This window comes from Pocillopora damicornis, chromosome 12 (genome assembly GCF_964200805.1).
Source record: "Pocillopora damicornis chromosome 12, jaPocDami1.2, whole genome shotgun sequence".
In the NCBI taxonomy this organism is placed as follows: Eukaryota; Metazoa; Cnidaria; class Anthozoa; order Scleractinia; family Pocilloporidae; genus Pocillopora; species Pocillopora damicornis.
In genome coordinates, this window is record NC_142681.1 from 18947992 (window position 1) to 18975286 (window position 27295).

At 38.0% G+C, this 27295-nt stretch overlaps 6 protein-coding genes across 6 annotated transcripts in view; 3 read left to right on the top strand and 3 right to left on the bottom strand.

The window, feature by feature from the left end:
* LOC113673792 (cyclin N-terminal domain-containing protein 1) overlaps positions 1 to 418 on the top strand; it is a 2508-nt gene extending 2090 nt beyond the window's left edge. Inside the window, exon 6 of the mRNA XM_027190235.2 lies at positions 280 to 418. Coding sequence (XP_027046036.2) covers positions 280 to 366 — 87 coding nt within the window. The 3' untranslated portion in view covers positions 367 to 418. The remainder of the gene's footprint in view (positions 1 to 279) is intronic.
* Positions 419 to 534: 116 nt separating this feature from the next.
* On the bottom strand, positions 535 to 4717 carry LOC113673790 (uncharacterized). Its single transcript, XM_027190233.2, has 8 exons — positions 4609 to 4717; positions 4355 to 4419; positions 3919 to 3944; positions 3663 to 3711; positions 2807 to 3076; positions 2055 to 2331; positions 1613 to 1826; positions 535 to 1154 (listed from the first exon to the last, which is right to left on the bottom strand). Exons 1-8 carry the CDS (start codon positions 4704 to 4706, stop codon positions 1089 to 1091), a joined length of 1065 nt encoding a protein of 354 aa, XP_027046034.2. The 5' UTR covers positions 4707 to 4717; the 3' UTR covers positions 535 to 1088.
* An 814-nt stretch (positions 4718 to 5531) lies between these two features.
* On the top strand, positions 5532 to 8673 carry LOC113673799 (uncharacterized). The gene has a single exon (XM_027190244.2). The coding sequence runs from the start codon at positions 6037 to 6039 to the stop codon at positions 6829 to 6831; it is 795 nt and encodes a 264-aa protein (XP_027046045.2). The 5' UTR covers positions 5532 to 6036; the 3' UTR covers positions 6832 to 8673.
* Positions 8674 to 9684: 1011 nt separating this feature from the next.
* On the top strand, positions 9685 to 11365 carry LOC113673787 (CBY1-interacting BAR domain-containing protein 1). The gene has a single exon (XM_027190230.2). It carries the CDS (start codon positions 10405 to 10407, stop codon positions 11272 to 11274), a length of 870 nt encoding a protein of 289 aa, XP_027046031.2. The 5' UTR covers positions 9685 to 10404; the 3' UTR covers positions 11275 to 11365.
* Positions 11366 to 12233: 868 nt separating this feature from the next.
* LOC113673788 (uncharacterized) lies at positions 12234 to 17415 on the bottom strand. The gene is made up of 6 exons (XM_089188634.1): positions 17073 to 17415; positions 16721 to 16870; positions 15829 to 16233; positions 14938 to 15196; positions 14692 to 14777; positions 12234 to 12730 (listed from the first exon to the last, which is right to left on the bottom strand). Exons 1-6 carry the CDS (start codon positions 17377 to 17379, stop codon positions 12543 to 12545), a joined length of 1395 nt encoding a protein of 464 aa, XP_089044760.1. The 5' UTR covers positions 17380 to 17415; the 3' UTR covers positions 12234 to 12542.
* Positions 17416 to 20934: 3519 nt separating this feature from the next.
* Positions 20935 to 26530, bottom strand: LOC149036865 (uncharacterized). The gene is made up of 7 exons (XM_089188635.1): positions 26018 to 26530; positions 25665 to 25814; positions 24288 to 24576; positions 23289 to 23692; positions 22308 to 22569; positions 21656 to 21741; positions 20935 to 21122 (listed from the first exon to the last, which is right to left on the bottom strand). Exons 1-7 carry the CDS (start codon positions 26322 to 26324, stop codon positions 20935 to 20937), a joined length of 1686 nt encoding a protein of 561 aa, XP_089044761.1. The 5' UTR covers positions 26325 to 26530.
* Between the last annotated feature and the right edge of the window lie 765 nt (positions 26531 to 27295).

Below are 27295 nucleotides of genomic sequence, written 5' to 3' on the forward strand. Positions count from 1 at the left end.
ATCATTTGTTTGTTGTTGCTTTTGTTCATTTGTTTTGTTTAGGCCATGGAAGAGGAAAAGACAGAGAAGTTTGGTCTCTTCACTAAGTATTTGGCAAAATCCTTTACTCCTTGCACAACTCAAATATGGTTTCTATTGGTCTCATGCCCAAACACTCTTTTAGCTCATTTGATTACACATCTTTATCAGCTGAAATAATTTTGAGACCATTTTAATTAACTGCATTTTTTATGCATTTATCTTGAAGACTTCAAGTGAGTTTTTTTTATCATTCTGCAGGTAATAGAGCAACTTGGTCTTATCACTCAGATTCCAGTGGACGATGTTTTAGACTTTGCCACAATAATCATTGAGAATACATTATAATATGAAGATGGAGATTAAACCTCATTAATTTTCAAGATTACAAAGGTGGGAGAAAGAAGAAGAAAGATACAACAAATATATTGATGAAAAATACCAAATTTAAAGTGCAAAACCATAATTTCTCAGCATAACTTTTTAGTTGACCATCAAAGCTACCAAAAAAACAACTCATTGGAGAAAATCTTTATTTATGTACACACATTCCACTTTGGTCTTATTTTAAGAACTTCCAAATATCACCTGAACTATACAGAAGGAAAATATTCTCAGGTACACTTGCATTCATTTTCAAAAGGTCATGGTACCTCTTCCAAGTCCCTTGTACCAACCAACCAAAAGCACCCCATTGCCAAGAAATTGACTTACCAGTAAGAGTAAGGATAAGAAATATTGTAATGATAAAAAAAAAACCTGTTGCTAAGGATAGCAGAATAATTAACTCCAAATCATAAATTGTAAATGTTCCTTTGATAAAGGTGTACAGAAGACAGTCAACCACAATGACAATTTAGATATGATGTTCCTTGTAAAACATTTTCTTCACAAAAACAACTGCAGTATTCATTTGAGGAAAGCTTAATGTAAGCTGTTTAACTTTTACTCTGGTTCTCCAATAAATAGTAACCAACATTTTCTGTCTTATCTCTTTTCTTTTTTTATCTTATAAATATCATTTCTATCTTTTTCTACAAAAGAAATTAAACTTAACTACTATAACAATGTTATTGTTCTTGTTCCTCACTGGGAGACTCAGTACGAGGTCTCTTTAGAGCTGGACAGTCAGTTCCCTAAAAGCAAGAGAGCAAAAAAATTAAAAGCTCAAAAGAAAATCATTTAATCAATTATTTAAAATAAATGCACTTAAAATGCAAAGGCTGATGGAGGTATTTTCTGAAACACATTCATATGTAGATACAATTGACTGTGAGCAGCACCAGAGATTTGTAAATTGAGTTGAACTTTGATAAATTCCCTTAATATGTAATGGTCTCTGGAGAAACAATACAATCAGGGAAACATCAGTCTTTTAATGTACAGATAAATCAGTTTAAGACAACAATGACAATTTGTTTATCTCAAAGAAATAACTGATTTGTTATCAGTTTTTAGAAGTGTTCCAACATTTTCCAATTTCTGGACAGAAATCGTTTCCATAATTGGATTCATCTGTAGGCAACAGTGTATTGTAAGTATTGAGACTACACACATCCTAACAAGTGTATTTATGATGCTTAAATGTCCTTACTTCCTGGTTGCTATCTTGCTCAAACATGCTTGAGATATCTGTTGTAGTTTGAGACGGTATTTGCTCAGCCTCGTTAGATGGCTCATCTCCCACACCCATCAGATCTGTTACTGGTTGTAATGAGCTATCATTTGTGTTCTCAAAGTCTGTGGAGTCCTCTTCATCTGGGATCATTCCCATCCCCAGTCGATATGAAATGGTGGCACTCTCTTCACTAAGATAAACGAACAAATAACATCATGTCATAATCAAGGTGTTTAGTTGTTTAAGTTAAGTTAACTGTCATGGGATGATTGAGTCTGTTGGAATTTTTTTCCTTTCGTATTCTTCATCTTACTGTAGGAAGGCAAGAATCTACTTTCTGATAAGAATATGGAGTTGTTTCAATGATATAGGTAGCATAAATTTGGTAGAAAAAACAGTCACTTTAACACCAAGTTACCTTACAATGGAGGGCACAAGGTTGCTTTCATCTCCTTCATAGGTATTTTGGGTATCCCCATTACCACCATCATCATCATTATCATCATCATTTTCCTCTTCATCAATTTCATTATCTTCATTTTCATCATCCTCATTGCTCACATAGCTATTGTCCACTTCATTGTCATCATTATTGGCATCATTCATGCTTAAGTTGCTGTCTTCATTGATATCAAAGGCACTGCAAGAGTTGTCATCATTACCAAGACTTCCTTTGTCACTTTCCTCATAGTTAACTGCAGCAAAAAATATATCAAGCCCAAAATGTTAAATTTGTGTGATTTCCTAATGAAATATGAGTTTGAGTTGGAAAACTCCATGAATATTCACACTTGATTACAGGTAACATTGCTCAAGAAAATTACAAACTGGCTTAGTTAACCCTATAAACCTTTACATCAGTATGCATATTCTCCACACTGTTCTCTATACATTCCTTAGGTACTGATCAGGAGAATTTATTTAACAATCAGGAGCTTCTCTAGTTGGGGATCATTCCCTTTATTCTCATTATCTTGGTAAATGATTCAGCAGTATTACTTTAAGGAGGAAATAGACGTTGGTCACTCTTTGGGTTTAAAGGGTTTACAGATGATAGCAAGCATCTGACCAGCAAGTTGAGGTTTTGATTTTAGTCCACGACTTAAAACTTATAACTTAAACAGAATTCCCTCAAAGACATATAATAAAGAAGGGCAGTTTAGTTTCTACCTCCTGCCTCTTCTGCTTTCAGGAGCTCCTCAGCCTGACTTGCTCGCCGTTTGATTGGACTTGTGCTTGTTGGAGGACCACTGCTCTCCCCTTGTGATGTTTTGTTACTACTCAGCTGTAAAGGATGCACTGGTTGAAACTTGGTTCTGACAGATGAATCTGTCAACAAGTCCATAGACTGCTGCTGAGATGAACTTGGGGATGATGCAGCACTGTCATTAGTTTCACCAACACTTGAGCTAACAGACTGGTTGTCTCTGTCTCCCTCATCTGGTTGAAAAATTTATACCATTTTGGAATTGATTTGCAAAGAACATAAATAGGCACTTTCAAAACTTTTAATTAATTAAGTGAAAAGGGTAACCAGACAGTTGTAAACATACAAGCAAATCAATGTGAAAGAAGATCAAACAGAAAACACTGTATTTTTAATTCAACCAAAACTTTATTGGAACTTTTCCAGTTACCACTCAAGTTTGAACAGCAAAACACACAAACAACAGGGTTCCAATGGCAGCTACCTGTCTGTAGCATTTACACAGATGCCACTGTACTCTTAACATCTAATTCACTTCAAATTTGCTCAAGTTGGTTGACTTTAAAGAACAACAATGCAACAAAAAAAAACTAGCACTTAAAATGCAAATAACCCTGGGTGCAAAAGTCTAGAACTTCATAACTGCCCAAGGGAGCCCTGACCATCTTGCAGGCAAGAGGCTTTTCAGGCCTTCAAAACTACAGTTATTGCCTGCCTGCGGTTCTAATCTACCCATTTTTTCACATTTTCTAATTGAAACCACAGGGCAAAAATACAATTTCACTATTCTTCCCATAACAGAGGAAAAGTAAAACTTACCAGTGTTACCATTACTTGTTGTGACATGCTTTTTCACTTTGCTTTTCTCCTGCATTACCAAATGTAGTCATAATTAAGATTCAAGTACAACAGCACTGTTTTTGTTTTTTTTTTTTATTTCATAAAACAGCTTTTACACTTTGATCAAATTATATGTAGGTTTACAGAAAGAAATCTTTCTCAAATAGTTGAACTAGTTATGATCTGAACTTAACAAATATCATTTGACTAGATTTAAACGAAAACTACCCCATACCTCTTTCTTGCTCTGGTCTTGAATTACTGCAAGAGATGTTTATTTAAAAAATTAACTTTTCTAATTTTTCTCAGCCCTAAATTTTTACATTGAAGACATTAAATTATTATTTCGCTTAAAACTCCTGACCACCTCCCGATCAACTTGTCAAACTTCAACTTCTATGACAAAGCCAAACTACTGAATGTATATCAAATGATAGGTCAAAACCGTCAGAATATTTTTGTCTTTATGTTTTTCAAATTTACTTCATAAATGCATAAACGTGCATCCCTCGATAACAGCAGGTAACTAAGACATTCGGAAAATATTATTGATACTATTTTTAATATTTATAAACAGAGGCAGAGTTTTAAACTGGCTGTCACGAATCGGGCACGTGTACAAAACAATAGAGTTTGACAGATCAAAATTATTTCTTAACCGATGAACTTACCCGGGACCCATTTGAAAACTTTTAACGTACAGCTGCTCGGACCGACGTTAACCCATTTCTTTTCCCTGTAAACCAACAAAACAACGAGAATAACGTTAGGATCGGGTAAAATCTTTGAACTACGATCAACAGATTTTCTTGCGATTACGGCTTTTGTGTAACGAATGAATGAATTCGCCGAAAATACATAAAACGAAATAGCTGACGGCGATGCCACATTTCCGGGTTCAAGTATGTAAAGGTTTTACGATTACCATTTCCTTACGCGCTCCACTGAGAGCATAACCCGTTTGACATCATCCTTAGCTCGGCTTCGAGTTTCCAAGCGCATCACGCCGCTTCTGTTCATCATGGCGGCGATCGCTGCGAGAAGAAAATCCCGGATGATCCATATATGGAACGGGTCAAAAATTTTGCGGGACAGAATACGGGACGGGATCATGAAAAAAGGGCTTATTTACAGCAATGATAAACAACAAAATTTCTGTAACGATGTGATTGCAACGACAAAAATCCAAACAGATATTAATTGCCAAAATCGTAAATATCATAAGATGTTAGTCTACATGCTGATTAACTTCAGGATGGTTTTTGTTTTGTTTTTTTCATACTTCCTTTATTCTTCCCCGTCAACGCGATTGCAGTTTGGTGTATCTGGTTTAATGAGGTTAAATTAGCATTTTAGTAAGTTTCAAGATTACCACTGGTTTGAAGTTTTGTACTAGTTTGATCCATTTAGTCAGCTGGTGAATTATTCCCGCGTGGAAAGATCTGTCGAGTAATGTAAGATAACTGGACAAAAAGATTTTGGGTAAAACTACCATGTCTTGATCACAGTGTCAAAAAAATCTTTGAAGTGGATGAGTCATCTCTCACCGTCCCTGTCAGATGATGGAATCGTATCCAGTGTTAAGTACTTTTCTGTAAGAAGTTTAAGACCAAGTCGTAAAGTTATACTTTTAATGGCTTCATTCTCTTCATGACACTCATCTCAAACTGTAAAGAAGATTCTCTTCCGTTCTGACAAGTGGACCATGATCGTAATTATGTAAATTCTGTGAAACTTAAAGGACAACATGATCATTCCACTCCAAAGTCCAAAACAGACCCTGGATCACCAAACATGAACTCTACTTGTTTAAATAAAAAAAACTCTCGAACTGATCAGACTGAGCCTATTCCCGGTAAACGACATCTGTGTCTACAACGTCCAATATCCATACTGGCTTTGTGCTCCTCATCACCAGCCTTTCAAGTGAACCCTCCTGCTTCGGTTCCCTCTTTCAAAAGCTCTACGCCCATAGTGATGAATGATGGCAAAAGAATAATAATTTACTGTGTGACAAGTGGCTGCCATCAGTCAAGCTGTAGGATCTAAAAATAATCTCCAATCTCTTCCACAATCAAACAGCCCCTTAGACTTTGAGCTCCGGCTGGCTTCAGCTGAATAGGTAGAGAAGAAACTTGAGCGGATGAAGTCTTTCCTTTTCTCTGCCTGCTTGTCAACTCTTATGTATTTTTCTGTCATAAAATTTAATTTAGGTTATTGGATGCAGTTTGTTTCAGGAAGGGAAAGTGAATGGCACGTGCAAAGCACTCACCGAATGACTGATCGCCTCCTTGCACCCGCCCCCTCTGTGGTCTAGTGACGTCACACTCAAAACTTCAGAGTATATAAAAACATGGCGTCACGGCTGTTTTGGCCTGGAGTGCGAGTCCATTCAAGAATTTGCTGCTTTCATTCTCCGCGTTCTTGCGTATATAAATCACTCTTTCGCTTTTACACTTCCAGCTTTATGTCAGGAGACATGAAAGATCTTAACGGAGTCGAGACGAAGGAAGAAAATATATCCAACTTCTTTCTCAATGCCCAAGAAACGAAACTCATGGAGAGTAAGTGGAAGCGAAGGTTTCTGGACACACAATATCGCTGTGATGCGATTTTCATCTTGGGCCCTATGGGAGCAGGGAAGACTACTGTTACAAATAACGAGTTTAAGACCCATCCAGGTTACAGGAATTACGCGTACGTAGACACAGACGAAATTATGGGAATGTTAAAAGGGTTTGAATCAAACAAGGTGGAGGAATATTATCCAGTCGCTCGTAAGATTGCTATTCATCTTACCGACTGGATTTTGGAGCAGAAGATCAGCTTTGTAGCAGAAGGAACATGTGTTAAGTATTTGGAGCTCATAGACTACATGAACCGCTTAAAATCGGTCGGCTATCATGTCCGCGTGAAACGCTTGCCTCGAGTTCCGCTGGACATAATTCTTGAAAGAGCTAAACGACGAAAAAATCGGTTAATTCCTGATCACGTAGTGGAATCGATTTTGGAAGGATCTAACCTTGGAATAGAAAAACTGTACGAGTTTAATAAGACAGAATCGCTGTTTGAGGATATGGACGAACAAGAGAGAAGAGAAGATCTAAGATCAGTCGCTTCGTTAGAAATTCCATCACCAACTGCTTGAAACCTTATGTTATATAATATAGGCAACAAGCACTTCAAGTTAGGAGGGTAGCGTGTGTCTCAGTCTTCTTCATGGTTATAAGTGACCTACTAAGTTGTTGGTGATTTTATGTGAGAGTGACAGGAATATGGAATAGGACAGTAAGTTTGGCTAAAGCATCGTTTACTGTTTACAAACAATAGCGCTATAGTCAGTCACATCGAACGGACTTTAACTACAAAATCATAGTTAACCATGATACATGCAGGAAGTTTGACCTGTCAAAGTCTTGGACCTGTCAAAGTCTTGGACAAAAGCTATTTTCATTGGCTCATGATGTGCAGCTTAAGTCAACTATTAGTCCATTTTACAGTTGCTTGCTTGTCTGCCAAGTCTTTGAACAGGAGTGAGGCTGAGGTTGACCTTGTTATGATACAAACCTTACTGCTTTTCAAATGCAAATTACTTTGTTGTGATGCTAACTAGATACTGGTCTCTATTACAACATGGTTACCTTCATGCCCACTCCAAATCAAAGGCTTGGCAACTAATTATTGATTCATCTAGAATTTATCATTGTCTTTATTTCATTGTCAACTGAAATATTTGATGCAGTTCCTGCATAGGCAGAGACAATTATTCCACTGGTGCAAAGCTCTTCTTTTGTTATTTCATTCCTTCTGAAAAACTGAACCAAAAGAAAAATGTGGTTTATCTGAGCAACATTTTATTTTGTTAACTCTTTGTTTTGGTCAAAGTTTTCATAGTAAATAGCATTATTTAATTGTGCTCAAAACTTTCTTCCATCTTTGGTGAAAGAGATACAAATTTTGTAATTATTAAATAGCTTTGTGGTTTTGTTATGCACATGAGTATGGTATCTAAAAAAGCAGTGATTTGTTATTGGAATACTGAACTTGATGTCTAAGGTACTCAGAATGTTCCTTCTTCGCAACGCTTTCTAAGTTTGGCATAAAAGCCTACGAGTGGTGTAGAACCATTGCAAAAAATATTTTTGTCTTATTCAGTAATCAAGAGTTTTTACCATCAAACATGCCAAATCCAATATCAGGAAGTTCTGTTATTATGAGAATTGTATTGCCAGGTAAACAAATCATGGTTGACGATGATGAAATTCCCAATGAAAAATCCATTACAATATTCTAAGAAGAACTCTAAATAAAGGCCTATGTATATTTGTACATTTTTGAGCAATCCATTCTCTTTTTATACCAGAAGTAAAGACAATGTCCAGTTAACCTCTTTGTTGCCTTTTGTTCTCAATTCACAAGTTTTCAATTTTTGCACTTGTTAGTGATATGTTACACAAGATTGTAAATATACTCATCCTCTCATTGTTTGAAAACACAATACTAACATTTTGTTTCATAGTGTGTCACATTATTTTCTCATAATTATGGTATGCACGTTAAATTGATCTTGTAATGGGTATTAATTTATTATTCTCTTTAATTCAAAGAGGTTGTGTAAGAACATTGGATGTTCACTGAGTTAGTACATACTTCCAGAGCCAGAAACTGCAATTTAAAGGCAGAGAAATCTGTTTAAAAAAAATTACAAGGTAATTATTATTGCTTAGGATATTTATACGGACAGTCACACTGTTTGATCTAAGGAATGAAATCATATCATCAAACAAAATGAGATAATAACTTAATTAATGCTTTATGTTATGCAAATGCAACTCAACATTTTGTGGGTTGTGTATTATTTGCACCATTATAAAATTCCTCTGGTTTTTTAACTTCTTTGTATAAAATCTTGAAATTACGTTGTGTCTGTAAAACTCAAGGACTCTTCAAGGGAAATAAATTTATACATTCAAGCACCAATGAGATAAAATCTCCAAAATTGCATTGTGGTAATTTAATTACATTTCTTGCTTCAACACCTACAATGCGATTGTTAATTCTCTCCTCTAGTTGTACATTTCCTTGTTAGGTAGATACAAGAATTTGTTGTTAGACCAAGGTAACAACTTCTGCCTGATAAGTTTGGTTATTCTCATTTCCTGTGTGCTGGGTATTGAATGGATATTTCCAGGAGAAGTTGCATGTTAATCACTTCACAAACAGTTAATGTTCCTTGGTTCCTTACATGATCATCCCTTTTCTCTGATAGTTATCATCATTATCACCCTGAATCAAACCACCAAGGGTTGGCAAAATAGTAACAGGAAGGGTAAATATGAAAACATTTTCCAAAGAAACAAATAGAGCACTTGTTCAGATGTTAAGCCATGGTTATATCCTCTCTCCCCCAGAAAACAATTCAGATTGTTTAGTTACTGGACAGCTTCTGATCAGAAGCATGTACATATGCTGATGCACACAAATGTGTGCTCTCCTATTACTTTCACTGATTTTTAAACTCGATGTGAAATCTTAAATGGAATTTTATAATCGACGTATTACGAGTTTATACGCTAATGATGACATCATAATGAAATCTTGAATTCTATCTGAAGAGAAAATTAATTACAAAATTTGGACTTTTTTGTGCAATCAGCAAAGCGTCGCTTAGATATCAGCTCGTAAAATTTTGCTTCTACAACTTAGTTACAATTACCAACTCGCAGCTAATGAGGCTAGTGTCGGACGAAGGACTGGGACCTACTGTCGCATGTGCTCTTGCTATCCCCTCCCCGTTTTGCGCCAGTCACGCAGGCTAACCAGCTCGTCACCCGATCAGCCTTCTTACTCCAACAGAGAGCCGGAAGGACCCTGATATGCTGAACGTGTACCCTTATCCCTGAGGTTCACTGTGAGGCATTTTGCGTCTCAGAGCTTCGGTTAGCTATGGCGGTAGCCGTAACCCTGAAGATGATTATAGCGGCGTGCCTAATCGCAGGCAGCCCAAGCTCCAGCTGTGAGATGATCACCTTGCGAAATAAGAGTCACGGCGAAATTACAATAGTTTGTATGGGAATATTTACGACTGCTTTAAGGAATAAGAAATACAGTCAAATTCTCAATAAAAAAATACCCCACCTTACCTCCACGGTGCATCGCTTGCTATCTGACCGCTCCCTATGTTGAAAAGAACCCATTTTAGCGAGTTATCCATTCCTAGGTTTACTATGTAGAGCTTTTCTTATCTACGTAGTAAACCTAGATGTGGAAAACTCGCCAAAATGGGTTCTTTTCAACATAGCAAGCGGTCAGATAGTAAGCGATGCACTGTGGAAGTAAGGTAAGGTATTTTTATTGAGAATTTGACTGTATTTCTCATTCCTAAGAGCAGTCGTAAACATTCCCATACAAACTCCTATAATTTCGCCATAACTCCTATTTCGCAAGATGATCGTCTCTCAGCTGGAGCTTGGGCTACCTGTGGCCTAATAAGCTCCAGATTGTGTTTGTCATCAGTCAAATGTTGTTTATAAAATAACCCTTTTGATAAATATTAACAGTAACGCTAAACAAGCCTCGATCTATATAAATTGAGGTATTTTAATGATTTACTCGGTCAAAACCAAACAAGTATAAATAATATATTGCGCGCGCTAGCTGATTTTGATGTCACAAACAAAACCCAGCGAAAACTAATTTTACTCCACTTTTGCGGATCAAGATGTCGAACAATATGACTGAGGTGTGTGAAGTTTTAAAAAGGACTTTTCGGGTCGACAGGATTCCAGAGATGGATAAATACTACAAACGAATTGAAGAGACGGAAGATCAATTTGCTGATATCGCGCGATGCGTTGGAAAATACGCCACGATTACAGAGAAGCTTGCACATAGAGGAGAAAAATTAGCTTCAGCGATAGGAATTTGCAGTTCGAACCAGGAAAGCAAAAATGCCTTCAAAAGCAATTTAGCAAACTACACCAGACATTTGTCTACTATCCAGACACAGCGGAGTGTGTTGAAAGACATTCTCAACGGAAAGATCTCAAGTGACATCACGGCTTATGAAGGGAAGTGTCTGCAAATGAAGAAAAGCGTGAAAGCGTGCGAGAATGCAGTGCGCAAAAAGAACCACAGGTTTCTTCTGCTTCAAAAGGCGAAAAATAAGACGCCTGTGGACCCTAGAAATATCAACGATACAAACATAAAATTCGAGAAAGCTCGCTGTGAGGCAGAACGTTCATGCGAAGATGTTAAGATGGCAATGAAGCATTTTGAGGAGCAGAAGTGGAAAGACTTGCATCATATTCTTGGTGACTTCCTGCTTGCTGAGATGCGCTTCCACGCGCAAGCACTTCAGGGCTACACCGCTGCTTTTAGGTGTCTGCCCCTGTTGTCTGAAGGAGATGATGTGGATAGACCTCGCGGGAATCCTCGCGGGAACAGTCGCGAGTCCTCCCGCGATAAGAGAGAAAGAAGAGTGGCGTTTTCTAGTTCTGATGATGACACCAGACTACCAGTCTCGCAAATTGACCTCAGGCGGAGATCTGATTCAAGTGATTCGAAACTATCTATAAGAGATCTTGACTGACTTATAATGAAATCTGAAATTTTTAGACAAAGAGAAGAATTAATCTAGAGAAAAACTGAAAACGAGGATATTAATAAAATAATGTCATAACTGATCACCATCTACAAGAAGCCACAAAGTTTGCGCAAATATATTCAATTTTCTTTTGCGTTGTTTTTGGTTTGATTTTTAGTGCGTTTCGTTTTTACGTGGCATTTTTTGTAGTTACATCATCACCATTATTGCAGAGAGCTTTTCGCTTGGATTGATTTATATTTCTTTTCTCCTCCCTTATTTTACCAATCAATCTGTTGCTATTAATTATGCGCATACGCTTCCCGCCTTTGACTCTACGACATTATGGAAAATTTTCAACTAGAAGTCACGTTCAAGTTAAGACTGCTAATGGTCAGATGCTTTGTCTACAACACTGATCACATCATCCAAGAAACTGTTACTGTTTTCATTATGTCCTCATCTATTCTTTGTTTGAATGTCACAGACCAGTTGTAGGAGACTCCCCTAAGCATTTCATCAGGAAATCTTTTTCCCCTCTACAAGACAATGAAGAGGATTTTTTGGCAAAAGGATTTTATTTTGTGCTTTTTGCTTAGGTGAAAGTCCATGGAGGACTCAGTAATAACGGATACAAAACCTAAACTAGTTCTCAATTACTGTATACAACATTTTAGGTAAGATAGCGTTTACATCATGCATCATAAAAGCTTTTTAAAATCACTGATTCATACATTGATTACAAATCAGGACACCAGCTAATCAAGGCTAAAAGGCTATGCGAGCTACCGTAACCGCAATTCTCAACAAATTCGTCGATGGTTACTTCGCAACTAACACAAATTGGACTCCTTAGCGAGTGACTGTTCAAGCAATTTGCTTTTATGACTCTATATAACCGTAACCGTAACCGTAACTGAAAAAAGTTAGTCTCAGAAAGAATTTCCCAGTTTCTGTCAACACCATTTACATTTAAAAAAGAGTCTTCCAATTTTTTGACCAGCGCAAGCAAGCATTCTTTTCAACCAAAAGACATATTTCGCTCTAAGAAAGCGTCGCTCTCTTTATTGAATACTGCTTTTCTCAAGGGACGGTGCTGAAAATTACAATACTTAAATCCAAGTTACAACTGTTTTGATAATGAAATCAAGAGATAATTTGATAAGATGGCCACTTTGAGTCGATGCCTGCTACGTAGCTTGGGAAGGCAGGAAAGGCAGTAAAACCTGTGTTGATAATAAGAACTTTGGTTAACCAGGACTTGACACAGAATTTTATTCCAGAACACGAATATCAGAAATCTTGAAGTTGAACATTCCACACTTGCCAAAGGTGGATATCCCAGCATTTGACACGCCGCTTTTTCGTCTTAGACTGACTCCAGCTACTGGTGTATTTGGTTGATTTACCATCCAAAAGTGTCCATCGCCACACAAAGTACTCACACCATTGAAAAGATTATCTAAGGAAACATTGAGGAGAGTAAATCTTGTGGAATATTCATTTGTCGATTCTTAATTTGGTTCATGCTGAAGTAATAGTAATTCAGCGCAACTAACTATGCTGAACTCTACAAGAATTTTGATTGGTGTGTACCAATGATCTATTAGAGTGGTTTAGCAAGAGGACGGGAACGTCATTTCAGAACGGGAAAGCGCGCGGATAATCTGGACACGACTCTATTTCGACTTCCGGTGTTAGCGTTGCCGTTCTCCCCATCAAGTTCAGGACGTCATTTCGCTGGTTTTCCCGTCGTGATCAAAACGCCAAGTATTTGCGTTCATTGTGTACTCATAAACGAGATGATGCTGTTTGGAATGATTTCAGAACTCATTTCCAATATAACCAGGTTACTTTCTTTATTTTATTCGGTGAATTTGTGAAAGTTTACCGCTACATTTATTCTGGATTCCCGAAAGGAAACACGATCGTCAGCAAGCGATCTAAGATTTTAGGACTCAGTTACCTTTTGTAATTGAGCGTGGCTTTAAGCAACGTAAGGGCTTTTCTTTGATACATTTCTTAAACCCTGTATGAAAACTCCAAGAATGGTTGCTGTTAATTTTATCGTGAATCATGTCATCAATAAATTAAGCTTGCTTCATGTTGAAGTTTATCAAAATGAAACAACACGAAGGTTACCTGCTATATTATTCATTGTTATTTGTTGTCATTGTCATTTTAACCGTGACTAAGAACTGTTCTGCGAATTGAAGTCAGAGATAAAAAAAAATTTGAGAATAGCTCGGGTTTTGCACTTTTTTATGTCTTTAGTTTTTGATCAGCGCCGGTGAAAACTAAGACAAGAAAGTCATCTACGAAAGAAAATAACAATCAACTTGATTTCGGCACGGCTTTCTAAATCTATTAATTTGATTCAGTCTTGAATGACTTTATTCGTTAAAAAAAAAATCGAATAAACAAAAACAAAAATAAAACAGGAACGAAGTCTGATTCCTCAGTCTAACCGTTTCGTTGGTGACTAGTTTGAGTGCATTTCATTTGTTCATAGTTAAACGGGAACTCATTGTAAACAACTCCATCGTTGGGTCGCTTGATCTCTAAATGTTTTCGTCATAACTTCTGATAACTCCGTTCAAAATGCATTGCAACTCTAAGAGGGTGGTGCTCAAAAGAGGTGTACCGTTATGATTGAGAAGAATATTCAGTAAACAAGGGAAAAAACCGCGACGATTTAAATTCCAAATTATACTTTACAAAATTATGAAGAAAAACGAGTAGTGCTAAAATCTAGAAGCACGAAACGAAATGACAGCGATACAAATCATAGAAAAAAAAATATTTAGTGGGCTTTAAAATCTGATAGACTCGAGACTAGAATGGAATAATTTCAAAGTTTAACCGCCCATGTGGATTCATATTAACTACTCACTTGTAGTAAACTATCCTCGGTTTGTGCTTGTTACACCCTCAAAGAGGATAATTTCGTTGTCCTTCGAGTGGTCTACGAAACCGAAAAAATTCAAAGCTGATAATGATCTTAAAGAGCCAAGGTTAGGATATTCAAGAACGAAACAAAAGAACAAATATAGCGTGGACGGTTCGTTGAAACGACTGCTAAGTCACTTTTCAACACAACGCGACGGCGTTCTCGACCCAGTTTCTTCTCGGCATTTTTGCTGCGCGTGCCGTTCTGAAATGACGTTCCCGTCCTCTTGCTAAACCACTCTATTATAATACACAACGTCACTCAAGTTACGTCACCCAGTGGTACCATAGTTGTAACTCTTCACATGAAACAAGTAAATACTGTGTTACTGCGTTCCTATTTAGTAATGAAGAGGGTACTTTCATGAGAAATGAAACAGAAAAATGCTGGTGCCACTTAATCGAGGCTTAAGAACGTTTTGATTAAGTTTATAGCCTGCAAACATCTGAAAGGTTTCCGGATGCATTAATTACCATTTGGGCCAAGATATTCTTCTTCCCAAAGTTCATCCAGATTAGGGTCGAATTCTGAAACACCGGGAGTGAATATATCAGAGGCCCTGTAATGATGAAAGAAAATCATGGGCTGTAACATCTTTAAAAATTTTATGCAGTGCGAGAATTTCCCGCCACTCCCATCTACAACAATCATTTGGTTGATTCATAGGAGAGGAATTTCTGCGTTCATTTAAAATACGAGACATCATGGGAAAAGCTCACCAGTCAGGGACGCTTCCAAAAATTGCAAAACACGTTTGAGTTTTAAAAAACATCTGCTTGTATGAGATTCGTTTCCAGTCTCCAGATACGGATATAAACACGCCGTCTGTAGGAGCCCCGTAACTTCCAACGGGACAATCGACTGGTGACTCCAGTTGAACTTCGATAACTACTCCGGATCCACCTTCGACAGTTTTCGCCGCAACAACATTACTTGTTGTCTGTACTTCCACTTCATCTACTGAAACATTTCTCCAATCTACAATTTGGTGAATAAAGCATTTAATGCATCAATCAAAGCGAAAAACAACTACTCTCATTATAAATGAAGAGTGACTGAAGTTCTTATAATGCCATAACACTTCCCATTTCTTTATTTTCCAAGTTGACTTGAACATTGCATACATACATATCATGCATGCATGATATTAATCTCAGAAATTTTAATCCAGTCTTCGAAAACGGAAGCACAGAAATCAAAGTACAAATCTTTCAATAGGTGTGCCCCCTTACAATTCGCCTTTTAAACACAATAATTTACTCCATAGGGATAGCTTGCCCGCTAATTCTCACTGAATGCATTCGTGCATTTTCGATTGAATGCCGAAAAGTAAGCAGGATAACTTCAATTTTTCCTTAGTTCGCCATGTGATTGGTCGAGAAAAACTCACGACACCTTTTCAGCCAATCAAATCGAAAACTAAAACCAAGCGCGACTGAGCTTTCCCGCGCTTCAGGGCTGTTTGCTTGTCTTTACTTTGAGCTCGTATTACGTCCTTATGATATCTTTTACTTGTTCTGATTGGCTGATGTCATTACTCTGGTTTTGGTTGTACTAGACTCAACTGAGAAGCGCTCAGAGCGACGATATTAAGTTGCAGTTCAACTTACGTCTCCCAGCAGAAGTGACCTTAACAAAGTGAACGACTCCAAATCTCTTGGAAGACAAACCAAGTTCCGGCCATTTAATGATGTTAGGATTTAAATATTTTGAACCTTCATTGTACCAATTTCCTATATTTGGTTCACCTAAAACACCAAACCAAATGTTCACGCCCGAAATTCTTCCGTCAAAAGGGCTGTCATTTTCAACAGTGCCGTCAACTTTTTGATTCTGTCCGATGATAAGTTGGGCCCACTGTGCATTACTGTACACAACACTGTCACTGGACACTGTTGAATCAAACTCTGCATTTACTATTGCTTCCATATATGGTGGGTTGTGAGATTGGACACGAACACAGAGGAAGACAGAGGCAGACTGATTATGTGGGGAGATTTTGGTCGAATATTTTGCTACGCTTTTCAGATATCATTTTAGCAGTTTTAAAATTTAATTTTGCCGAGATTTCATACGTCCCAAATGTGCTAGATGAAAATCTTGTACAACTTCTCGTGAATTTGTTGTTAAATCGTATCATGAATTACTGTAAAACATTATGGAATTTGATAAATTGATTAATTATTGTGATCATTGTATGTTGTATTTTTGTCGGTTCGTTTGTTTTCTGATCGCCATTTTCCCCATTGTTTTCCCACCGTCATCGTCCTCGTTATGAACATCATCATCGGAATCGCTACCGTGACGTCACAAACCAAACAATAAGACTTCCAAAAATAAAGCATTATGGAATAGAAGAAAGGCGTCGTTACAATCAAGAGAAAGAAAAGGCTCGCTGGTGGTCCATTAATTTTCTCTTAGCGTTGAATGTCAAATGAATAGTTTAAGTATGAAGTAAAAACAGTAGAGTGTAAAACAAGGGCAGAAGAGCCTAAAACTCACTTTTTACCGTGTTACTACAATCAACTAACTCTGCCTGTCCCGTGAAACTGCTATCCAGCCAGTACTTGTTGCTGATGTCGTATTTGCCTTCACTCGCCTCTATTTCCCCGCAAGATATCGCTGGTATTTCAGGAATGGAACCCAAGGGAACTGAAAAATTAAGGGGTATCTTTGAGATGGAATTTCGTTGCTATGGTTTGCTCAGCGTCAAGTCTTTGGCTTAGAAAAGTCCGATCTCTTTTTTTGAAATCTTTTTTAATAGTCTATGATACTGCGGCACTGATCGGCGAAAGATCAAGGCACCTAGTGATTTTTAACTGTTACAAGCAGCTTAATTAAGCTGATCACATACCTCTGCCGATAAAACGTCGGATATAAAACCGTGCGGGGTCAGAGCGGAAATTTTGGGGCCTCGCCTCCTTGGTACGGTTATTCAATTCGCAGATTTTCTCCCCTATGACGTAGTTATAGCTTTGACATGTGATTTCTCTTTCGCAATGGACTTCACACTGATGTGGGGCTGTTGCTGACATTATTTTGAAGACAAAACCATCAAGAGCCATACCAGGAATACTGATTTCTGTCCGGCATTGAGCATCAACCATAACGAGAGCGGTAAAAGATGCCAAAAGATGTAAAATACAATATGTCCAAGTCATGTTACCTGTGTTTTGAAATTAAACTTATCTTAGTTGAGCTCATAGTGGGAATAAATTAGTTGCAAAACCAGCGGAAAGTATCGTGTACGCGAGCAAAAACTTATGCACGCACAAGCGAAAAGTTACGCGTACACGGGCTAAAAGTCATGCGAGCGCCACCGAAAAGTCACGCGTCACGATCAAACAGTCATGCGTGCACGGGCAGAAAGTCACGTGCACTCGAATGAAAGATACCGTGTACACGAGCTGGTCTCGCGCACGCGAACCAAAGTCAAGCTTTCAAGAGAAAGAAAGATATTAAAAAGGACAGCTGTTCTTTCGCACCGTCAGATGTTCGTCAAGAATATTCGGTAATAAAATATACATCAAGAGAAAGACGCTTCCAACCTCTGGTTTGTTTTCAATCAAGAATAATGCCGCGAGAGTATTATTCAATTCCATCCGATCACACAAGTAAATATAAACCAAGAAGCAGAGTACTTGCTTTCATTGACGCGTTTTAAGTTTCGATGTCACTAGCATTAGCCTTATGTTGACCTGTATACAATCGATAGATTTCAAGTAAATTGGTCACCATTGTCTGATAAATTCTCCTTCTCTTTTTCGACGAAAGTGGAAGGAAAATAATTGAAATTTGTGTAAGATCAGTTAGCGAGTCAATTCTGAACAGGAAAAAAGACGAACGGGATGAGGTGCCCGTTTATTTAGCGCTCAACAAACTTATAAAGAACGAAAAGATCTCGAGTAATATGCTACGTGTATGTATGGGAGTGTTTTTTGTTCTTTCATGACGAAATCTGGTAGTAAAATATTAAAAGAGAATAGACTCGGATAGCAACCGAAGTTGAAAATCTTTTTACATAACAGTGAAAAAAATAACATTTCTGGCCAAAAACATTGATCGACCCTTTCTATTTAGGACAACGGCCACATTCTAAAAATCCTATTCAAATAAAGGAAATTTCTCTTAAGTCTAAATTATCAAACATAACAGAATTGTGATTAATATTGTTAATCCTTAGCAAATTTGTGGTGAAATTGCAACCCAAAATGTTCCTCACCTTCCAAGATGCCAGAAAACTGTTTTCAGTCCTTCATAGCCTATTTAGCCAATTCTACGCGTAGCTTTCTAAGGAGCTTTCGTTGCATCTTTTGCTGACTGATTGCAGTTATAGCTTCCTCGCAAACAGATGGAAAAACAAGTTGTTTTTTCTCTTATTTACATTTCACCCCAGTCGGCTTTTGGTATTTATTTCCTTTTTTTAACCACTAGAATATTAACTGCATTCTCATTTCTTTGGATAGCCGGAGAGTTTTTCATTTCCGCACCTTTGATCTCCTGCATAAATAGCAGTCTAGAAATTACTGACAATAGAAGGCAGGTTTTTAAAAGTAGACTCTAATTTTAGATAAACATTCCCTACAGGTTCTGCTAGGAAATCAGAAGTATATTTATGAGGTAATTTCATGTGCAACCAATGAGGCGAAGCTGCACCTAAAGTATTCATGTTGTTGAGACTTACAGAAAGCACTCGAAAACCTCGTATAACCTCCCAAAGCTATCAGAGAGTACTTCTGTTTTCTAAACAAGCTTCATTCCGCAGAATAACATTTTCAACATCCCACCTCGTTGATTGTTTTTAAAATTTCCGAGAATCTTTTTATTTTCATTTGAAGACAGAGAGTGCCTAATGAAATTAAAACTTGCTGTAGCGAACAAAAAGCTCTGTCTTTCAAATTATTACGTATGTTGTCCTTCACAGGTTCCCTTAACTACAGCGGCTCTATTTGTAGGTTATAGATTTCCCAAATCGAAAGCAATAACTTACTACATAGTATTCAGTAAAATATCACCTTTATTTATCTAAAACTGAACGAATTACTCTTTTTTTTTAATCAGATTAGTTACATATTTCATTGTTCCCTTAATGCCGAACAGGTGTTCTTACATTGCATGACAAGGACGCCCTAATAAAATACCTCGCTACAAGAGCACCTAGACCGGTGAAGCACCCTAAAGGTCCCCTGAAGAAACTCAAATAAACATAATTGAACGTTGCGTATAAACTGTTTCGTTTTCCTCGAAAAACATAAAGAAGGAATATTTCCCTATTCGTGACCTCATTCACACCAGCAAACAATGCTTGGTTAAACCGGGTTTTACTAAATGAAAATTACAAACAGAGAACTAAAGAGCTCTAATTTCCATAGGATTAAAGTACTCGCTAACTTAATTTTTTTTATGTGCAACAACTGAAGTCGACAAACATCGGTTTAAGTAGCTTCTATGTAGAAAACAATTCTCGATCTTGTTTAACAAAGCAGCTTCAAAACATGTTTAAGCCTTGTATTGGTCTCGGTTCAATTAAGTTAGCGGATAAGCGAATAAGCAGGCGAAATAACACCCCAAATGAGTGTCGAGATTAATCTGTAATCCGGTATTTTTCTATTTTGAGTTTCTATGTGACTGGCCTGGCAAAATCTCACACCACATTCTCAAGCAGTTACCAAGGAATTAAAACTATAATCACGAATAGAATATATTATGTAAACAAGCAACATTCAAGATGGCGTTGGCACCCAGTACTTGTACTTCGAATGATATATTAAAAAACCTGGCACCAGTCCCTTTCGTTCCAAACGTGCCAATGATAACAAGTCTTCTGATTCACTCATGTTTGTTTTCTGATTATCTTCTGTTTGGTTTTTAACGCATAAGTAAGTTAATTTCTTGGAATACCCTGCGCCCCAAGAGTCATACTAACAGTTCATACTGACTCACCATGTGGTGTACCAGCATTTGAAACGCGTCTTTTCTGAACATACGACAACTAAGTGGGTTTTCAGTGCGAAGTAATTTTATTTCAGCATTTTCTTTGCTTTCTTAATAAGTGCGAAGGCTAAACTAGTTCCCAGTACCTCCTTCCCTAGTATAATTTCAACACGAGTGTAAACAAAATTTTTTGGAATGAATGAACTAAAAACTTTTAACGTTACATACCATAAACCTTGTTCAAAATATGACAACGGCAGTAGAACACTCAGCAACTTATTCATATATTCCCGTTTTCGCCTCTAAAGTGAAGTGAGAACATGACTACTTCTAGCCACGGGCTGTTTGTTGTGTTAATTCTTATGATTAGATGTGAAAAAAAAAAACGGCCTTAGAACGAGTGAAAACAAGCTAAGTGTGAGATCTTGATCGTCTTCCCTCAATAGTTTGTGTTTATTCGACTATCAGTGTCTATAAAATAGCGAACACTCTAATTATTTCAACGTAGAGTAATATCCAGCTCTGCTTCTAAAGCACTTTACTGTCATGGTGCTGTTACGCTTAAAAGGTGATTTAACTGCACAAACCTATCAATTGATCACTGGCTCGAGTCCTAGCCAATCAAAGGCGCCACAGGCAATTACCTGTTTATTCTCCCTCGAAGCCTTTATTTGGGATGCCACGTGACATTCTGTCATGACATCACAAGCATCAGCTGGGAGAGGACCGCAACTTGTGTCGCCAATAACAACTTGGATTAGCCAGGATTCGATACAGAATTTTTATTCCAGAACACGAATATCAGAAATCTTGAACTTGAACATCCCACACTTGCCAAAGGTGGATATCCCGGCAATCGCCCCGCCGCTCTTTCGTCTTAGACTGACTCCGGCTACCGGAGTATTTGGTTGATTTACCATCCAAAAGTGTTCATCACCACACAAAGTATTCACGCCATCGAAATGATGACCTTGAAAAGAACAGGGAGACAAATCTAATGTAGTATTACAGTGTATAATCATCAGAATGCTTATTGTTGTCATCAATATCTGAATTCTACACAGATGTTTTTCCTGTGTATATCAGCACAGTCTTACAGATCACACCACAACGATCTATTTTTGTCCAAAACAAATTGATGTAACGGTGAGACTTTGGAGCAAAGGAAACGTCGAGTGTGGTGCGGACACAAGAGCCGTCAAATGATACAACTACAAGCAATCACCAAATGCAAACTAGCCCTGTTATCGATGAGTTTTTCAGTGCCGAACTGTATTCCTTTCCTTATAGAGATGAGGAGTGAGGGCTTTAAATAGTTTCATATTACATATCACACGGTGATATCGCATCGTCACTTTTGAACAGTTTCATAATTTAAATCTGGCAATTGAAGGAAAAAACTTACTATAGCAAATTATTTTAGGCCTATAAGGCACACCTCCTTAATTGACGTTACCAGTTAACTTTAAATCCCTTAAAAGGTTTTTTAGATGCGTTTATTACCATTTGGGTCAAGATATTCTTCTTTCCAAAGTTCATCCAAATCAAGGTCGAATTCCATAACATCGGGATTGAATATACCAGAGGCCCTGTGGTGATGAAATAATTAACCAAAGATTGTTATTTGTCGAATTATTTCAGTTTTGGCGGAAATGAAAAAGTCACTGCTTTGTTTAAGTAACGATACAACCTGATATGCCCTTGTTTTCCTGCGTTTGACGTCAAAAACGTAAATTGAGTCCTCTATGGCACGTTATTTTTGCTTTTCTCCAGCTAATGTTGTAATTGCTTTTTCTCAGGGCTCTAAAACCCGTGAACTGAAGCCGTTCCAAATAAACGAGGTTGACAACCAGAAAATCTTGTGATTTTCCAAAACTGCGATTCGGAAGTTCATGAAATACACAGATGTTTCCTCACTCAATATAGGAAAAAACAGTTCGAGGAGGGGTTGAGGAATGGAAAATTGAATTCGCGAAACAATTCCATGCACTGCGAGTTCCTTACATAGAAAGAAAGTTGGTGCGCTGACCTTTCAAAGTCTTTTTCAGAGTTTAGAATTAATGAATCCCAAAGTATCTTCACCCTCCCCTTTCCGCGACTTTCCAAATGGACCATACTTACAAGAAAAATATGAGAGATAAAGTAAATATCTCACCAGTTAGGAACGCTCCCAAAAATTGCAAAACATTTCTGAGTTTCCATGAACGTCTGTTTGTACTTGATTCGTTTCCAGCTTCCAGATACAGATATCAAAACGCCGTCAACTGTAACCGAACTGTTTGTATTACTACAAGAGACTGATAGTGACTGACGCTCAACTTCGATAACAACTCCAGATCCATTTTCAACAGTTTTATTTGCAACAACATTCACAGTATTATTTACAACCACCTCAGCATCCAAAACGTCACGCCACTCTAAATAGAAAAATATAAATACACCCACTGTAATTAAGGTATACAACCGATAGCTCTACTTAGTTTAATAATTAAAAGCGGTTTTTGTGAAGCTTATAGCCATCATTTGAGTGTTGACAAGGGGAAATCTGGGGGAGGGAGAAGGTCTGAGGGTTCCGAAACCCTCCCCTCTCCTTCAAGCCTTGTCAGACCTCCAAATCCTTTCTAATAGTTAGCGATGGGCAGTTTCCTTTGCTTTGTGCTTCAAATATAGCTTGCCCTCGGGTTATTGGTAAACGACAGAAGGTCGGGTGTCCTTGAGCACTTTCCAACTCTCCATCCCTTCCCACCCACTTTTTCGAGATAAATTTAACTTTGCATTAAGCTCAATAAATATATCATATTAGACTTTTTGGTGTGTAGTATCACTGAGTATTTTTACGACTTGAGCCGTATTTTGACGAGCTCGGAGGGCGTGTCAAATTACAAACAATCAGTCAAATCTGATACGATATTCATGATCCAACTGCTTTATTTCAAGCACATTTCTTTAAGAGTAGGAAAAGCGAGGCAGATAGAGAAGCGTAGCGCGCGCAGTCCACCGATTAAACAGGTTTTTTTCTGTACAAAATAACCAACTGCACAATATCCCAGGATATTTGTACTCGATTCGCGCGTTATTCGCAATCTACACAGTGCAGTTGGATAATAAGGCAGAGTATCAAGTCCATTAAACTTACGTTTCCCAGCAGAAGTGACCTTTACAAGATGAACGTCTCCAAATCTCTTAGAAGAACCAAGTTGTGGCCATTTAAGGATGTTAGGTCCGGTATGTTTCTGACCTCTGTTGAACCAATTTGTAATATCGTCATCTGGGAGATTAAACCAGATGTTTAACTTCGAAATCCTTCCATAGAATGGGGTGTCGTTTGCAATAGTTCCGTCACTGTTTTGATTTTGTCCGACGATTACTTGAGTCCACTGACCATTTTCGTAATTACTTCCGTTGCTAGTTTTTTTTAAACCGAAATCTGCATTTACGATCGCTTCCATTTTAGGAGACTGGTTAGGTTGGATACGAACACAGAGGAAGACCATTTCATTCTTCGGAGAACTGGTAGCGAATACGTTGGAAAGGGAGGTCCTTCAGAAAAAAAAAAAAACGCAAGTATCTACTAAAAGGTACTCTTTTTATCCCCTATAGTATTGAATATAACTGAATTTATGAAGCTCTTTTCATTTTAGTATATAGCACATAGGCCAGTAGAGCCTTTCGCGCGCGCTGATCAGATATTCACCTCCAAGCAGCCAAAGAGACAAAATCGCGCGTCCACAATTTAATTTCCGATCATTTTTTGGTTTATTGACGGAAATAAGCTAATATTTTGGTTTCTGTGTGGTATATACTAGCACAGTTATTTACGTCAGTATCAGTGAATAATTATTAACTAACATTTCAACAATCTTATCAAAGCTTACAATATTTTTTTTTCTTCGTTTTAAACACGTACTACTTAACTTAAACAAACATCTAATTTTTTTACTTTGTTACCAAAGGATGATTGAGTGTTGACATACTTGTCTTAAAGTCAGCCCTTGAAATAAAAAATGCCTAGCTAAAAGGATCGACAGGAAAAGTCTGTTCTATTTTAACGAAAAAAAAGCAGCGCCTATGTAACTTAATAACGACAGGGTGAATGATTCTCCTCTGGTAATTGTGGCTCACTAAAACTCCTTACCCGTCACTTCCAAACGAAAAATAGATGTTGCCTTCTCCGTCGATTCTCAATCTCACAACATTGTGGTTGCCCCCATCCTCGTTCAAAATACTTATCACAGTCATCTTTTGGCTCTGTTGTAAATCTGGTGTGTGTATCCAGGCACAGACGGTAAAGTGGTCAACCCTCTTCTTATTCATATCGTGTTTCACATAGCTCGTATGTTGAGTTTTTCTGAATATGAGCTCAAAGTTTTGGTCATTTTCATTTTGAGGTTGTCCTTTGCCTCTATCAAGACTTGCAACAGTTGCTACGAAATGGAAAACAAGTACAACTGTTACATTAAAATTTGGAAGTTTGTGGTCTTTTTTCAGCAATCGTTTTTTAAGATTTAATTGAGCTGAGATTTGACGACATTTTAGTAAAATAAATTGTAAATTGGTGTCTTCGTATTCCTTAGTAGGTCTTGTGTCTTCCCCCTCCCACGCTGCCCCCTCCCCACCCCCCACACATTGCATGCACGTTATTTGTTTGGTCCCGTTTGGCCCCAGACCTCGCACTTCTAAGGAAACAACTGCACTGCGAACTAATGTTGATAAGAGGTTTGTGTTAGAAATTCGATGTTTTAAAAACTGCACATTGTTGACATTTTATTGGCTTTTCTTAATTTGTTAGAGAATAGGCGGTATTCAGCCATTGTAATGGTATCATAAGGAATGACAGGTTGAGTTCGTGGGATATCTTTGCGGTGGAAAAATATCTGCTCCCTGCGGTGGCTTGGCCAATCATAAAGCAGAACGTAGCTAATACAGGAAATCGCCTGCAGTGTTTTGAGGTGACCTCTGATGTGCTTGGCTAATTTCGCGCCCTTTTCGGTTTCTTCCCGCAAAAAACTGCTGGACTGTTATATTTATGAAGGACTGTCGTATAATAAGCAGGAGAATCACTAAAATTAAGCTTAATAGATCTCGATTCGTAACATCCATGTTGCTCTGTACTTTTCCTGCCAATTTGTCAGGTCAGTGAACTCATAACTAATTATATTTGACCCAGAGGGGTCTTTTATTGCGTAACCGCATCCCCAAGGGTAACATGAAACCTGCGCTTAACCTAACCCAAGCCATTTACCCTCCGTAAGGCCCCAATCCCAAGGCGTGTGTAACCATCACTAGTAAGAGTTATGGAGCATTATGGAAGAGAAGAAAGGCGTCGTTACACCCAAGAGAAAGCAAAGGCTCGATGGTGGTCCATTAATTTTCTCTCAGCCTTGAATGTCAAATGAATTGTTAAAGTATGAAGTAAAAACAGTAAATTTTCTCTTAGACTTGAATGTATAAAATATAAAATATGAAGTAAAAACAGTAGAGTGTAATACAAGGGCAGAAGAACCTAACTCACGTTTCACTGTGTCACTACAATCAACCAACTCTGCCTGTCCCGTGAAACTGCTATCCAACCAGTGCTTGTTGCTGATGTTGTATTTGCCTTCACTCGCCTCTATTTCCCGGCAAGATATCGCTGGTAATTCAGGAATGGAACCCAAGGGAACTGAAAGATTAAGGGGTATTTTTGAGAGGAAATTTCGTTGCTATGGTTTGCTCAGCGCTAAGTCTTCGGCTTAGAAAAGTCCGATCTCTTTTTTTGCGTCTTTTTTACCGATCTACGATACTGCGGTGCGGTGATCGGGGAAAGATCAAGGCACCCAATGATTTTTAACTGTTACGAGCAGCTTAATTAGGCTGATCACATACCTCTGCCGACAAAACGTCGCATATAAAACCGTGCAGGATCAGCGCGGAAATTTAGGGGCCTCGCCTCCTTGGTGCGGTTATTCAATTCGCAGACTTTCTCCCCTATGACGTACTTAAAACTTTGACATCTGACTTCTCTTTCGCAACGGACATCACACTGACGTGGGGCTGTTACGGATATTACTTTGAAGACGAAACCATCGAGAGCCATACCAGGAATACTGACTTCTGTCTTGCATTGAGCACCAGCCATCACAAAGGGGGTGAAAGAAGCCAAAAAATGTAAAAGAAGATATATCCACGGCATGTTATCTGTGTGCTTAAATTGAATATTTCTCTGTTAAACTCGCAGCAGGGATAAATCAGTCCGAGAAGCATGACCGAAAGCTTACGCACGCGCCAGAAAAAGTCGCGCACAAATATGTGAAAGATCACGCACACAAGCTCGAAAAGTCAATCGCACGAGAGCGAAGAGTCACGCGCACAAGAGCGCAAAGTCAACCACACAAGAGCGAAAGGTCATGCAGACGTGCGCCCAAAAAAGTCGTGCACAAATATGTGAAAGATCACGTACACAAGCTCAAAAAGTCACACGCACAAGAGTGAAGGGTCACGCTCACAAGGGCACAAAGTCGCGCATACAAGAGTGACAGTCATGCGCACAAGAGCGAGGAGTCACGCTCACAAGTGCTAAGAAACACACACAACAGCGAAAGGTAGCACGCATACGAGAGAAAGAGGCAGCTGCTCTCGTCAGTCTTACACACGTTCTTGTTTGTTGTAGACGACATGCCTGTATGAAGAGTTGCTCAATATAAATTACGCTAAATTAAAACACTGTGCGTCGTTAAAAACACAGTTTTGTTATATGAGAATAATTGATGGCTTTTGTGAAGATTTAGGTGTCATTGTTATATTTTTCAAGTTAATGCAGTCGTCAAAAACATTAATAAATTATACATAAAGAAAGACGCCATCAACCACTGGTTTTTTTTTAAATCGAGAACAGGACTCCACAAATATTTCAAAGATCCTTCCACTCACAGAAGCAAATATCAATCAAGAAGTGATCATGTCTTTCACATTTGAATACCTTTAGCATCAACCCAAACAAAGAACGAACTCTTTGTCACGCTTAGATTAGAAAAGTATTGGTCACTACTGTCAGATATATCTTTCCTCTCTTTCTCGGTAAAAGGAGAGGGAATCTTGTTATAATTTTTTCGTGGTTAGCTTGAGGTGTTCGGATTAATTTTCCTTTTTCAGTTTATTTTAGTA

Coding starts and splice junctions, on each gene's coding strand:
- LOC113673790 (XM_027190233.2), bottom strand. CDS start 4,706: ATGATGAACAGAAGCGGCGTGATGCGCTTGGAAACTCGAAGCCGAGCT. Junction 4,420..4,608: donor GTGGAGCGCGTAAGGAAATG/GTAATCGTAAAA, acceptor GTTGGTTTACAG/GGAAAAGAAATGGGTTAACG. Junction 2,332..2,806: donor GAAAGCAGAAGAGGCAGGAG/GTAGAAACTAAA, acceptor TTTTTGCTGCAG/TTAACTATGAGGAAAGTGAC.
- LOC113673799 (XM_027190244.2), top strand. CDS start 6,037: ATGGCGTCACGGCTGTTTTGGCCTGGAGTGCGAGTCCATTCAAGAATT.
- LOC113673787 (XM_027190230.2), top strand. CDS start 10,405: ATGTCGAACAATATGACTGAGGTGTGTGAAGTTTTAAAAAGGACTTTT.
- LOC113673788 (XM_089188634.1), bottom strand. CDS start 17,379: ATGACTTGGACATATTGTATTTTACATCTTTTGGCATCTTTTACCGCT. Junction 16,234..16,720: donor TTGTAGTAACACGGTAAAAA/GTGAGTTTTAGG, acceptor TGAAAAGCGTAG/CAAAATATTCGACCAAAATC. Junction 15,197..15,828: donor GGTCACTTCTGCTGGGAGAC/GTAAGTTGAACT, acceptor ACCAAATTGTAG/ATTGGAGAAATGTTTCAGTA.
- LOC149036865 (XM_089188635.1), bottom strand. CDS start 26,324: ATGCCGTGGATATATCTTCTTTTACATTTTTTGGCTTCTTTCACCCCC. Junction 25,815..26,017: donor GCGACGTTTTGTCGGCAGAG/GTATGTGATCAG, acceptor TTAATCTTTCAG/TTCCCTTGGGTTCCATTCCT. Junction 21,742..22,307: donor TTTGGGAGCGTTCCTAACTG/GTGAGATATTTA, acceptor TCATCACCACAG/GGCCTCTGGTATATTCAATC.